At 43.0% G+C, this 14,553-nt stretch overlaps 1 protein-coding gene across 8 annotated transcripts in view; it reads left to right on the top strand.

Moving 5' to 3' along the window:
- The window catches only part of ZNF133 (zinc finger protein 133), a 28,165-nt gene extending 15,492 nt beyond the window's left edge, over positions 1-12,673 (top strand). For 3 of the 8 annotated variants that reach the window (XM_082359568.1, XM_082359573.1, XM_082359572.1), the window contains 3 exons: positions 1,867-1,993; positions 2,476-2,571; positions 10,768-12,673. In XM_082359568.1, coding sequence (XP_082215694.1) covers positions 1,867-1,993; positions 2,476-2,571; positions 10,768-12,515 — 1,971 coding nt within the window. In that variant the 3' untranslated portion in view covers positions 12,516-12,673. The other 5 variants (XM_082359575.1, XM_082359574.1, XM_082359570.1 and 2 more) reach the window with 4 other exon arrangements.
- The last annotated feature ends 1,880 nt before the right edge of the window (positions 12,674-14,553 follow it).

Raw genomic sequence — 14,553 nt, 5'->3', positions numbered from 1 at the left:
CACTGTGGGAAGGCTCCCTTTTCTCCACACCCTCTCCAGCATTTATTGTTTGTAGACTTTTTGATGGTGACTAGTGTGAGGTAATATCTCATTGTAGTTTTGATTTGCATTTCTCTAATAATTAATGATGTGGAGCATCTTTTCATGTGCCTCTTGGCCATCTGTATGTCTTCTTTGGAGTACATGGCTGACACTTGAAGTCATTATGCTAAATGAAATAAGCCAGCACAAAAGGACAAATACTGTATGATTCCACTTATTTGTGATAAACAGACTAGCCAAATATTGAATACGTGGAGACAAAGTAAAATGATGGTTGGTTACCAGGGTTTGTGAGAAAGAGGGAGTCATGGTTTAATGGATACAGAGTTTCAGCATGGGATGATGAACAAGTTCTGGAGATGGAAAGTGGTGGTGGTTGTAAAACAGTGTCAGCATACTTAATGTACTGAAATACGCACTTAAAAATGGTAAAAGTAGTAAAATGTTTCTGTATATTTTACAATAAAAATTTAAAACCTACAGGCTGCTACTACACTCGACCTATTCTGTATTCTACCACTAGGTGCCTTTTATTCCTCCCAAGTGGTCCTGCTTCCCATGATTCAGGCTCTCTCTCTTTCTTGGCCCACAGTGTCCTCTGCTTTGCTCCCCACACGCCTCATCAGGAATACCTGGCACCTTCCTCTTCCCTTGATTCCTGCCCTTCCCTCAAGACCGAGTTCCTGGGCCTCTCATGAAACCTTTCCTGATGTCTGTATTCCAGTGCACTCTCCATTTTGAAATAGTGTTGAGGTAAAGGTAGTAAAATGGGGCAGGCGGATGAGAATGGCACGTAGAGATGAATTTGTAGACCGAGTAGCCAAGAACGTCCACGCTGAGCATCCACAGTGTGGGACGGGAAGTTTAATGGACTGTTACCCACATTTCGTAAGTGAGAAAACAGAGGTGCTGGTTGATGGCGGGGTGGGCCCCAAACCAAGGCAGTAGGGTTCAAGTTCATGCTCTTTACCACTCGCTGCTTGTGCCTCTCAGGCCAGGGAAGGCCAAAGGGGCCATGGGATTGAAGGGAAGGACAGAGCTGTATTTGGTCTTTGCCATAGTTGAATTGTGCTAACTTCATTCTGGTGCTTCAACATTAAAACCATTGTTCAGGGCTTCCCTGGTGGCGCAGTGGTTAAGAATCCGCCTGCCAATGCAGGGGATGTGGGCCTGAGCCCTGGTCTGGGAAGATCCCACATGCCGTGGAGCAACTCAGCCCGTGCGCCACAACTACTGAGCCTGCGCTCTAGAGCTCGCGAGCCACAACTGCTGAGCCCACGTGCCACAACTACTGAAGCCCACATGCCTAGAGCCTGTGCTCCGCCACAGGAGAAGCCACCCAATGAGAAGCCCACGCACCGCAAAGAGTAGCCCCCGCTTGCCGCAACTAGAGAAAGCCCATGTGCAGCAACAAAGACCCATCGTGGCCAAAAATAAATAAATAACAGAACCAAAGCTTAAAAAAAAAAAAAAATTGTTCAGACTATTCTTTTAAATTCTTAAGGTCTGTTGCTTTACTGTTATTTAATTTTTATGTTGTTTGCTCTTCCCTCAGCCTAGATTTAACGTTCCCGAAAGTTAAAGACTCTATTTTTTTGTAGGTATTCTCCAAAACAGCCCATTCAGTATCTCGAATGTGTAGGTTAAGTGCCACTGCCCCGATGGTGACACGGGTTAAAAGTCTTGGAACACAGGGCACCAGGGTCAAAGACAAAGTCTAGATATCTCACCTACCTCCCCCCGGGCAGCCTTCTGCCTGCCCCTTACCCTGAGTCCTGGGCAAGGCTGGCTCCTGGGTGAGCAGGGCTGTATTCTGTGTTACAGGTACACATGGCATTCAGAGATGTGGCTGTGGATTTCACCCAGGAGGAGTGGATGCTGCTGAGCCCTGATCAGAGGTCCCTGTACCGGGAGGTGATGCTGGAGAACTACAGCAACCTGGTCTCGCTGGGTAAGCCTGGCATCTCTCAGGACCCGTATCCCAGCTGCTGGGTACTTTAGGCTGTGCTTGAAGCAGCTATCTTGCTTTCTGACTTTGCCTTTGGGTTGGACTCAAAAGCAGAGACACTCTGTTCCCTCTTTCCCCAGAGAAGGTCTGATTTTGTAGAATTGAAATGTGTAGAGGTGTGTGTGTGTCTGTGTGTTGTGTATGTGATAATCTGCATTTCTAGGCCTTTTTTCCCAGTCTCTTGGGTAAGCATGACATGTCTTCCTAGTTATTATCTTCTTTTAAATGAGGGAGTTGTTCTCTCCCCAGGATGGAGTAGGGTCAGTGAGCTGTCATCCTGGTTTCCCCTCCCCTGCAGAGAGCTCCCCACTCTCAGGTCTTTCCCACCACCTTTTGAAATTCCCCACCCAGTGTGGCTCTGAGTTCAGGAACTGGCTTTTGAGCCTGTAACCTACAGCCATCTTGTTTTCTTTTCCTATGAGCAGGAATTCCATTTTCTAAACCAAAACTCATCACCCAGCTGGAGCAAGGGAAGGAAACCTGGAGAGAAGAGAGAAAATGCCCACCGGCCACTGGCCCGGGTGAGTGGCGAACACTGGGCAGCTCAGGGGGTTGGGGGCGAGAAGGCGTCGCTCAGGTGCTGGGGAGGGAGGCTGTTGTGCTGGCCCCGGGGCCACCCTGTGTGCTGCCCGCCGTGTGACCTTCCAGCCCTTCATCTGCACTCGAGCTTTCCCTTTTTGCCCTCTCTGCCTCACTCAGTTCTCTCCCACATTCATAGGCTTCTTGCTCTTGTTACTATATTTTTAAAAGATCAAGCAAGAATGTGGAAGTAAAACTGAGTGAGCTAAAGAAAAAAGGCAAGCCCAGTGGGAGGAAGGAAGGCTATAAAAAGCCAATTGGGAAATTGAAATGGAATTCTAAAAAAATTTTAAGAATGGATTTCACCCAGGAGGGTGAAACTTTAAATGGTTATATAAGTACCTATATAATCCTCAATTTTGTCTCTTAGCCCTCAAAGCCTGAACTAGTTACTATTTGGCCATTTAAGAAAAAGTTTGCTGACCCCTGCTCAAAGGGATTACAATATACAGCCTTCACTTTTCCTTTTCTACTTATTCTGGATACCACTTTATGTAAAATGTAAGAACAGTGCAGTTGCACACTTCAAATTAAACCTTTTTCCCCACTTGGTTTTATTCTATAGTTGACATTTGTACTGCACCTCTATACTTTCTAAACTCCCTAATACAATGTTAAAATATGTTTTAAACACTCATATGTATTTATTTTTTAATCAAAAGAAAAAATGTTTTTATACTCATCCAGATAATTTACCATTTTCTGTGCTCTTCATTATTTTCCTGAAGATTCGAGTTTCTACCTGATAGCATTTTCGTTGTCTAGCATTTCTTGTAGTACAGGTGGCAGTGTATTCATTTAAATTTTGTTTTTCTGAATGTGTATTTCATCTTCATTCTCGAAGGATATTCTCACTGGATATAGAATTATAGATTGGTTTAGTTTTTCACCACGTTAAAGATACTGTTCCCCTGTTCTGGCCTCTACTATTTCTGATGAGAAATCAGCTGTCATTTACACAGTTATTACCTTGGTTTTTTTTGTTACTTTTCTTTTTAAACCTCTGGCTACTTTCAGAGTTTTCTGTATATGTTTGGTGTTCAGCTCTTTGACTGTGACATAACTGAGAAAACATGCTTTTCTTTGTATTTTCCCTGCTTAGGGCTTGTTGAGATTTTTGAATCTATAAATTTATGGCTAGAGCCAAATTTGGGCAATTTTTGGGCATTATTGTATCATGGTTTTTTTCTGTTCCCTTCTCTCCCCCTTTTGGGGACTACAGTTACATGTGTATTAGTCCTTTTTACATTGTCCCACAGGTTGTTGAGCCTGTTTTTTTTTTTTTTTCCCCTCTCTGTTCTTCAGATTGATTTCTGTTGATCTGTCATCTCCAATATGCTACTAAGTTCTGGCCAGTGAATTGTTCATTTTAGATATGGTATTTTTTCAGTTTTGTCATTTCCATTTACTTTTATTATAATTTTCCATTTTCATGATAATATTTCCTAACTGTTCATTAATGAAGAGCAAATTTTCCTTTACCTTCTTTAGCAGAATAACTCAGATACTTAGTGGATACATGTTTATTTATTTATTTATTTATTTATTTATTTAACATCTTTATTGGAGTATAATTGCTTTACAATGGTGTGTTAGTTTCTGCTTTATAACAAAGTGAATCAGTTATACATATACATATGTTCCCATATCTCTTCCCTCTTGCGTCTCCCTCCCTCCCTCCCACTCACCCTCCCTTTCCCACCCCTCTAGATGGTCACAAAGCACTGAGCTGATCTCCCTGTGCTATGCGGTTGCTTCCCACTAGCTATCTGTTTTACGTTTGGTAGTGTATATATGTCCATGCCACTCTCTCACTTTGTCACAGCTTACCCTTCCCCCTCCCCATATCCTCAAGTCCATTCTTTAGTAGGTCTGTGTCTTTATTCCCGTCTTGCCACTAGGTTCTTCATGACTTTTTTTTTTTTTCTTAGATTCCATATATATGTGTTAGCATACGGTATCTGTTTTTCTCTTTCTGACTTACTTCACTCTGTATGACAGACTCTAACTCCATCCACCTCACTACAAATAACTCAATTTCGTTTCCTTTTATGGCTGAGTAATATTCCATTGTATATATGTGCCACGTCTTCTTTATCCATTCATCTGTTGATGGACATTTAGGTTGCTTCCATGTCCTGGCTATTGTAAATAGAGCTGCAATGAACATTTTGGTACATGACTCTTTTTGAATTATGGTTTTCTCAGGGTATATGCCCAGTAGTGGGAATGCTGGGTCGTATGGTAGTTCTATTTTTAGTTTTTTAAGGAACCTCCATACTGTTCTCCATAGTGGCTGTATCAAATTACATTCCCACCAACAGTGCAAGAGTGTTCCCTTTTCTCCACACCCTCTCCAGCACTTATTGTTTCTAGATTTTTTGATGATGGCCATTCTGACAGGTGTGAGATGATACCTCATTGTAGTTTTGATTTGCATTTCTCTAATGATTAATGATGTTGAGCATTCTTTCATGTGTCTGTTGGCAATCTGTATATCTTCTTTGGAGAAATGTCTATTTAGGTCTTCTGCCCATTTTTGGATTGGGTTGTTTGTTTTTTTGTTACTGAGCTGCATGAGCTGCTTGTAAATCTTGGAGATTAATCCTTTGTCAGTTGCTTCATTTGCAAATATTTTCTCCCATTCTGAGGGTTGTCTTTGGTCTTGTTTATGGTTTCCTTTGCTGTGCAAAAGCTTTGAAGTTTCATTAGGTCCCATTTGTTTATTTTTGTTTTTATTTCCATTACTCTAGGAGGTGGATCAAAAAAGATCTTGCTGTGATTTATGTCAAAGAGTGTTCTTCCTATGTTTTCCTCTAAGAGTTTTATAGTGTCCAGTCTTACATTTAGGTCTTGCATCCATTTTGAGTTTATTTTTGTGTATGGTGTTAGGGAGTGTTCTAATTTCATTCTTTTACATGTAGCTGTCCAGTTTTCCCAGCACCACTTATTGAAGAGACTGTCTTTTCTCCATTGTATATCTTTGCCTCCTTTGTCATAGATTAGTTGACCATAGGTGCATGGGTTTATCTCTGGGCTTTCTATCTTGTTCCATTGATCTGTGTTTCTGTTTTTGTGCCAGTACCATATTGTCTTCATTACTGTAGCTCTGTAGTATAGTATGAAGTCAGGAAGTCTGATTCCTCCAGCTCCGTTTTTTCTCCTTCAAGACTGCTTTGGCTATTCGGGTCTTTTGTGTCGCCATACAAATTTTAAGATGATTTGTTCTAGTTCCGTAAAAAATGCCATTGGTAATTTGATAGGGATTGCATTGAATCTGTAGATTGCTTTGGGTAGTGTAGTCATTTCCACAATATTGATTCTTCCAATCCAAGAACATGGTATATCTCTCCATCTGTTGGTATCATCTTTAATTTCTTTCAACAGTGTCTTATAGTTTTCTGCACACAGGTCTTTTGTCTCCCTAGGTAGGTTTATTCCTAGGTATTTTATTCTTTTTGTTTCAATGGTAAATGGGAGTGTTTCCATAATTTCTCTTTCAGATTTTTCATCATTAGTGTATAGGAATGCCAGAGATTTCTGTGCATTAATTTTGTATCCTGAAACTTTACCAAATTCATTGATTAGCTCTAGTAGTTTTCTGGTGGCATTTTTAGGATTCTCTATGTATAGTATCATGTCATCTGCAAACAGTGACAGCTTTACTTCTTCTTTTCCAATTTGGATTCCTTTTATTTCTTTTCTTCTCTGATTGCTGTGGTTAGGACTTCCAAAACTATGTTGAATAATAGTGGTGAGAGTGGACATCCTTGTCTTGTTCCTGATCTTAGAGGTAATGCTTTCAGTTTTTCACCATTGAGAATGATGTTTGCTGTGGGTTTGTTGTGTATGGCCTTTATTATGTTGAGGTAGGTTCCCTCTATGCCCACTTTCTGGAGAGTTTTTACCATAAATGGGTGTTGAATTTTGTCAAAAGCTTTTTCTGCATCTATTGAGATGATCATATGGTTTTTATTCTTCAATTTGTTAATATAGTGTATCACATTGATTGATTTGCATATATTGAAGAATCCTTGCATTCCTGGGATAAATCCCACTTGATTGTGGTGTATGATCCTTTTAATGTGTTGTTGGATTCTGTTTGCTAGTATTTTGTTGAGCATTTTTGCATCTATATTCATCAGTGATATTGGTCTGTAATTTTTTTTTTTTGTAGTATCTTTGGTTTTGGTATCAGGGTGACGGTGGCCTCATGGAATGAGTTTGGGAGTGTTCCTTCCTCTGCAATTTTTTGGAAGAGTTTGAGAAGGGTGGGTGTTAGCTCTTCTCTGAGTGTTTGATAGAATTCACCTGTGAAGCCATTGGTCCTGGACATTTGTTGGAAGATTTTTAATCATCACAGTTTCAATTTCATTACTTGTGATTGGTCTGTTCATATTTTCTGTTTCTTCCTGGTTCAGTCTTGGAAGATTATACCTTTCTAAGAATTTGTCCATTTCTTCCAGGTTGTCCATTTTATTGGCATAGAGTTGCTTGTAGTAGTCTCTTATGATGCTTTGTATTTCTGTGGTGTCTGTTGTAACTTCTCCTTTTTCATTTCTAATTTTATTGATTTGAGTCCTGTCCCTCTTTTTCTTGATGAGTCTGGCTAATGGTTTATCAATTTTGTTTATCTTCTCAAAGAACCAGCTTTTAGTTTTATTGATCTTTGCTATTGTTTTCTTTGTTTCTATTTCATTTATTTCTGCTCTGATCTTTATGATTTCTTTCCTTCTGCTAACTTTGGGTTTTGTTTGTTCTTCTTTCTCTAGTTCCTTTAGGTGTAAGGTTAGATTGTTTATTTGAGATTTTTCTTGTTTCTTGAGGTAGGCTTGTATAGCTATAAACTTCCCTCTTAGAACTGCTTTTGCTGCATCCCATAGGTTTTGGATCGTCGTGTTTTCATTGTCATTTGTCTCTAGGTATTTTTTGATTTCCTTTTTGATTTCTTGAGTGATCTCTTGGTTATTTAGTAACGTATTGTTTAGCCTCATGTGTTTGTGTTTTTTACGTTTTTTTCCCTGTAATTCATTTCTAATATCATAGCGTTGTGGTCAGAAAAGATGCTTGATATGATTTCAGTTTTCTTAAATTTACTGAGGCTTGATTTGTGACCCAAGATGTGATCTATCCTGGAGAATGTTCCATGCACACTTGAGAAGAAAGTGTAATCTGCTGTTTTTGGATGGAATATCCTATAAATATCAATTAAATCTATCTGGTCTATTGTGTCATTTAAAGCGTCTGTTTCCTTATTTGTTTTCATTTTGGATGATCTGTCCATTGGTGTAAGTGAGGTGTTAAAGTCCCCCACTATTATTGTGTTACTGTCGATTTCCTCTTTTATAGCTGTTAGCAGTTGCCTTATGTATTGAGGTGCTCCTATGTTGGGTGCATATATATTTATAATTGTTATATCTTCTTGGATTGATCCCTTGATCATTATGTAGTGTCCTTCCTTGTCTCTTGTAACATTCTTTATTTTAAAGTCTATTTTATCTGATATGAGTATAGCTACTCCACCTTTCTTTTGATTTCCATTTGCATGGAATATCTTTTTCCATCCCCTCACTTTCAGTCTGTATGTGTCCCTAGGTCTGAAGTGGGTCTCTTGTAGACAGCGTATATATGGGTCTTGTTTTTGTATCCATTCAGCAAGCCTTTGTCTTTTGGTTGGAGCATTTAATCCATTCATGTTTAAGGTAATTATCGATATGTATGTTCCTGTGACCATTTTCTTAGTTGTTTTGGTAGGTCCTTTTCTTCTCTTGTGTTTTCCACTTAGAGAAGTTCCTTTAGCATTTGTTGTAGAGCTGGTTTGGTGGTGCTGGATTCTCTTAGCTTTTGCTTGTCTGTAAAGCTATTGATTTCTCCATTGAATCTGAATGAGATCCTTGCCAGGTAGAGTAATCTTGGTTGTAGGTTCTTCCCTTTCATCACTTTAAGTATATCATGCCACTCCCTTCTGGCTTGTAGAGTTTCTGCTGAGAAATCAGCTGTTAACCTTATGGGAGCTCCCTTGTATGTTATTTTTCATTTTTCCCTTGCTGCTTTCAATAATTTTTGTCTTTAATTTTTGCCAATTTGATTACTGTGTGTCTCAGCGTGTTTCTCCTTGGGTTTATCCTGTATGGGACTCGCTGCGCTTCCTGGACTTGGGTGGCTATTTCCTTTCCCATGTTAGGGAAGTTTTCAACTATAATCTCTTCAAATATTTTCTCTGGTCCTTTCTCTCTCTCTTCTCCTTCTGGGACCCCTATAATGCGAATGTTGTTGCGTTTAATGTTGTCCCAGAGGTCTCTTAGGCTGTCTTCATTTCTTTTCATTCTTTTTTCTTTATCCTGTTCTGCAGCAGTGAATTCCACCATTCTGTCTCCCAGGTCACTTATCCGTTCTTCTGCCTCAGTTATTCTGCTATTGATTCCTTCTAGTGTAGTTTTCATTTCAGTCATTGTATTGTTCATCTCTGTTTGTTTGTTCTTTAATTCTTCTAGGTCTTTGTTAAACATTTCTTGCATCTTCTCGATCTTTGCCTCCATTCTTTTTCCGAGGTCCTGGATCATCTTCACTATCATTATTCTGAATTCTTTTTCTGGAAGGTTTCCTATCTCCACTTCATTTAGTTGTTTTTCTAGGGTTTTATCTTGTTCCTTCATCTGGTACATAGCCCTGTGCCTTTTCATCTTGTCTATCTTTCTGTGAATGTGGTTTTTTTTTTTTCCACAGGCTGCAGGATTGTAGTTCTTGCTTCTGCTGTCTGCCCTCTGGTGGATGAGGCTGTCTAAGAGGCTTGATGGGAGGGACTGGTGGTGGGTAGAGTTGTCTGTTGCTCTGGTGGGCAGAGCTCAGTAAAACTTTAATCCACTTGACTGCTGATGGGTGGGGCTGGGTTCCCTCCCTGTTGGTTGTTTGGCCTGAGGCAACCCAACACTGGAGCCTACCTGGGCTCTTTGCTGGGGCTAATGGCAGACTCTGGGAGGGCTCACGCCAAGGAGTACTTCCCAGAACTTCTGCTGCCAGTGTCCTTGTCCCCACGGCGAGCCACAGCCACCCCCCGCCTCTGCAGGAGACCCTCCAACACTAGTAGGTAGGTCTGGTTCATTCTCCTATGGGGTCACTGCTCCTTCCCCTGGGTCCCAATGCGCACACTACTTTGTGTGTGCCCTCCAAGAGTGGAGTCTCTGTTTCCCCCAGTCCTGTCGAAGTCCTGCAATCAATTCCTACTAGCCTTCAAAGTCTGATTCTCTGGGAATTCCTCCTCCCATTGCCGGACCCCCAGGTTGGGAAGCCTGATGTGGGGCTCAGAACCTTCACTCCAGTGGGTGGACTTCTGTGGTATAAGTGTTCTCCAGTCTGTGAGTCACCCACCCACCAGTTATGGGATTTGATTTACTGTGATTGCACCCCTCCTACTGTCTCATTGTGGCTTCTCCTTTGTCTTTGGATGTGGGGTATCTTTTTTGGTGAGTTCCAGTGTCTTCCTGTCGATGATTGTCCAGCAGCTAGTTGTGATTCTGGTGTTCTCGCAAGAGGGAGTGAGAGCACGTCCTTCTACTCTGCCATCTTGGTTCCTCCCCCTGGGGAAATTTTTATTTAGATTAATTATGGAAGTTAACAGGGCTTGAATTGGTCAGGGGCACCAGTCACTGGGGGGCCTAGACTATGTTTGTGTTGTTTATTGCTGAAAGCCTACTGCCTTGTAGAAATTCTGGTACAAAGTAATCCTCTAATGAATATTTGTTAGTGAGGCGGGACACTCCAGTTCAGGTGTTTTCATTTCGCTCGTGATCTCTTTAACCGTGACTATGCTGCCTCCTCCACCAGGGGTCCTCCAGTCTGAATGACTGCTCTCCTTCCACCCCATTCTCCTAGGGAAACAGGGGAGACAAAGACCCTTCCACGAGGGTCCTGTGGTTAGATCTCTCTGTCATAGAATACCATTTGGGCCCAGTTTCTATCACTGTGGTGGCTGGGCGTTAGGAGGTAAATGTAGCAGGTCCTATGAAGGAAGTCTTGCCGGGTAGCCCATAAGTTCTAAGCATTTGGAAGAACAGGGAATCGAGTCTTAACATCAGATGAGGCAGAACTGCTCCGGCTGCCTCTGGTCTCAGTTCTGACTCATGCTCCTCTCTCTGCAGCAGAACCAAAGCCAGAACTCCACCTTGGTCCCTTCTGCCCTCCGGACTTCTCCAGTCAGCAGTTCCGCATGCAGCACACGCTGTGTAGTCCCCCTCCCTGGATCTTCACGTGCTGGTGTGCGGAAGAGCCTGTCCGGCCAGGAGATCCGTGCCCTGGGGACCAGCAGCAGCAGCAAGCCTCTGATGGAAGTCCCTGGAACGATAACGGAGAAGGTCAGGAGAGAGAAGGCACCCAGCCTTTGTTTGGAAGGACAAAGAAAAGGACTTCAGGTGCGTTCCCCAGGCCGCCACCCCAGCGGCAGCCGGTCAGCTCTGGGGATGGCATCCAAGGCGTGGAGGTAGCAGCCAGCCCAGCTCAGACGGGGAACCCCGAGGAAACAGACAGACTATTGAAGAGGATAGAAGTCTTAGGATTTGGCACAGTCAACTGTGGGGAGTGTGGATTGGGCTTCAGCAAGATGACAAACCTGCTCAGTCACCAGAGGATACACTCAGGGGAGAAGCCGTATGTGTGCGCGGTGTGTGAGAAGGGCTTTAGCCTAAAGAAAAGCCTTGCCAGACACCAGAAGGCACACTCGGGGGAGAAGCCCATCGTGTGCAGGGAGTGTGGGCGAGGCTTTAACCGGAAGTCGACACTCATCATACACGAGAGGACACACTCAGGCGAGAAGCCTTACATGTGCAGCGAGTGCGGGCGAGGCTTCAGCCAGAAGTCAAACCTCATCATACACCAGCGGACACACTCTGGGGAGAAGCCCTACGTGTGCCAGGAATGTGGGAAAGGCTTCAGCCAGAAGTCAGCTGTCGTCAGACACCAGAGGACGCACTTGGAGGAGAAGACCATCGTGTGCAGCGACTGTGGACTGGGCTTCAGCGACAGGTCGAACCTCATCTCACACCAGAGGACACACTCCGGGGAGAAGCCTTATGCCTGCAAGGAGTGTGGGCGGTGCTTCAGGCAGAGAACCACCCTTGTCAACCACCAGAGGACACACTCCAAGGAGAAGCCTTATGTGTGTGGCGTGTGTGGGCACAGCTTCAGCCAGAATTCAACCCTCATCTCACACAGGCGGACACACACTGGGGAGAAGCCTTACGTGTGTGGGGTGTGTGGGCGAGGCTTTAGTCTCAAGTCACACCTCAACAGACACCAGAACATACACTCAGGGGATAAGCCCATTGTGTGTAAGGACTGTGGGCGAGGCTTCAGCCAACAGTCAAATCTCATCAGACACCAGAGGACACACTCAGGGGAAAAGCCCATGGTGTGTGAGGAGTGCGGGCGAGGCTTCAGCCAGAAGTCAAACCTCGTTGCACACCAGAGGACACACTCAGGGGAAAAGCCGTACGTGTGCAGGGAGTGTGGGCGAGGCTTCAGTCACCAGGCAGGTCTCATCCGGCACAGGCGGAAACACTCGAGGGAAAAGCCTTACACATGCAAGCAGTGTGGACTCGGCTTTAGCAATAAGTCAACTTTAATCACGCACAAATGGGTACACTTGGAAGAGAAGCCCTGTTTATTCAGAGAGTGTGGCCAAGGCTTTCCCCAGAAGTCACACCTCATCTTACATCAGATGACACACCAGGGCAAGAAGCCTTATGTCTGCAAGACGTGTGGACAAGGCTTTAGCCAGAAGTCTCACCTCAGCAGACACAGGAGGATGAAGTCCGCCCACCACAAACTGCGACTTCAGTCTGACCCTGAGGCCTACTCAGAGCAATCTTCTGACCCCTTACACTCTCTTTGAGAGTGAAGATGATGGTGAGGACTGAATAATCAAACATCTTACACTTTCATGAAACGCATTCCGTAAGTGGTCAAAGGACATTTGACTTCATTTACTTCCTCCATGCTAAGTCTTCATGTTTTGTGGTCTTTTGTTCTAATAAACTGCTTCTTTACAAACCTTGGCTGTGTACCTCATTCACTCCTCTATGAAGATAGGGAATAAGGAGTGTTACGGAAATCTTGAGCTGCTGAGTCCACTATTCCATAAAAATTCAATTCTTTGTGAGTCACTCCGTATTTATTGGAAAAGTCTGGTCCCCTGTATAGGGAGAGAATCTGGGGACTGTATTCAGGGGATTCAGGTGAGGGGAGGGAATCTTGCAGGAAATATGGCTTCCCCTAGCCATTCCTCTCATCTGCAGCCCCCTTTCTTGCCCCTCTCCTCCTGGCTCTGAAACATCTACATTGTTGCCTTTGCTGAATCATCCCCTAACTACCTTTACTGCTTTTTTTCAGGCTTTAGTCCCTAGTCGTCATGTCTTGGGGCCCCCTTGACAATATATTGTCCCCAGCACTCCAGTCTCAGAGCCTGGTCCTCCGGCTATGACAACCTTGGGTCTCCAGTCACACCCATTCAGATCACCAAGAACATGGTGTTCTGATAATGAGACAGCCTGTAAGCAGGTGCCCTCCTAAGCCCTTCAGTAACAGGAGTAAGACTTGAAGCCACATTCCCAATCAGCCGTGTAACATCAGGGTTAGAACTTCCAGTTGTGCTCCTTGGCACTCCACCCCATGCCCAGCCCTCACGCCAACCATCCAGTAACTGGTCTAAGGTCCCTTAGCCACACACCCTGAAGAGTTAGAACTTAGTAGTTCTCCAACCACAAGGCTATTTATCATAGTGAAAAGATATTTAATCATATTTGAAGATTCTTAACCATACCTCCTTCATTGTGTTCCCATCCACGGTGGTTTTGCTCTAAACAAGTGGCCTTTAAGGTAAGGATCATCTCAAGGTTGCAGCTATGAAAACCTTTAAGACTTAAGAAGATTTCAGTGTGCGGCTCCTAGACCCTACCAACTCCACAAAATGGTTTCTATGAATTTTAAGGGTATCATCCCACGGCACCCTACACTCAACCCAAACCAGAGAGGGGCCTGACTTGAAAAGGTTTGTAGGTTTGGTTTCATCTAATGGAGTGAAATTCAGTAAGAGGCATAGGAAACCCAAGACATTTGAAATAGAAACACCAGCTTAGTCTGAAAAGGATAGAGAAAAACGCCTACCTTTATATGGGCAGGGAGGCAGGCTGAGAAATATACTGATCTGTAAACAGGCCATTTCTTAGGGAAAAGGAAGAATAACAGTGCAGACACAAAAGCCATGAGAGTCACTCCCAGGGGGCAGTACCGGGCACTTGTCAAGGAACTGATGGCATATGCCCAGCTCAACTTCACAGTCTACACCAGGACACGTGGTCAGACTGTCAAAAGAGAGAATCTTGAAAGCATGGAAAGAGACATGCCACGTACAAGAGATCCTCAGTAAGATTGACAGATTAGACACCATGGATGCCAGAAGGCAGCAGGATGGTATATTTAATGTGCTTGAAAGAAAAAAAAGGTCAACCAAGAATTCTATGTCTGGCAAAAGTAGAGAAGTTAAGACATTCTCAGAAGGTTTGAGAGAGTTCATAACTAATAGACATGACCTACAAGAAATGCTCAAGGCTGGAACGAAAGGACACTGGAATAGTAACTTCAAGCCATACAAAATGATAATAATAATGTCAGTAAAGGTAGCTGCATAGTTAAGTATGAAGTCAGTATTATATTTTTGGCTTGTAACTTTCTTTCTCATATGTGATTTAAAAGACAAATGAATAAACAATAATCATAAACCTGTTAATGAGCACGTAATGTATAAAGATATAAGTTGTGACAACACAACAGAAGATGGGATGGAATTGTATAGAATAATTTTTATATGCTATTGAAATTAAGTTGGCATTAATTCAAACTAGATTGTTAGAAAATTAAGATGATAATTGTAA

This window comes from Balaenoptera borealis, assembly GCF_965194805.1.
Source record: "Balaenoptera borealis genome assembly, chromosome: 16".
Classification (NCBI taxonomy): domain Eukaryota; kingdom Metazoa; phylum Chordata; class Mammalia; order Artiodactyla; family Balaenopteridae; genus Balaenoptera; species Balaenoptera borealis.
Note: the sequence above shows the minus strand (reverse complement) of the source record. Positions and strands in the feature narration are given on the sequence as shown.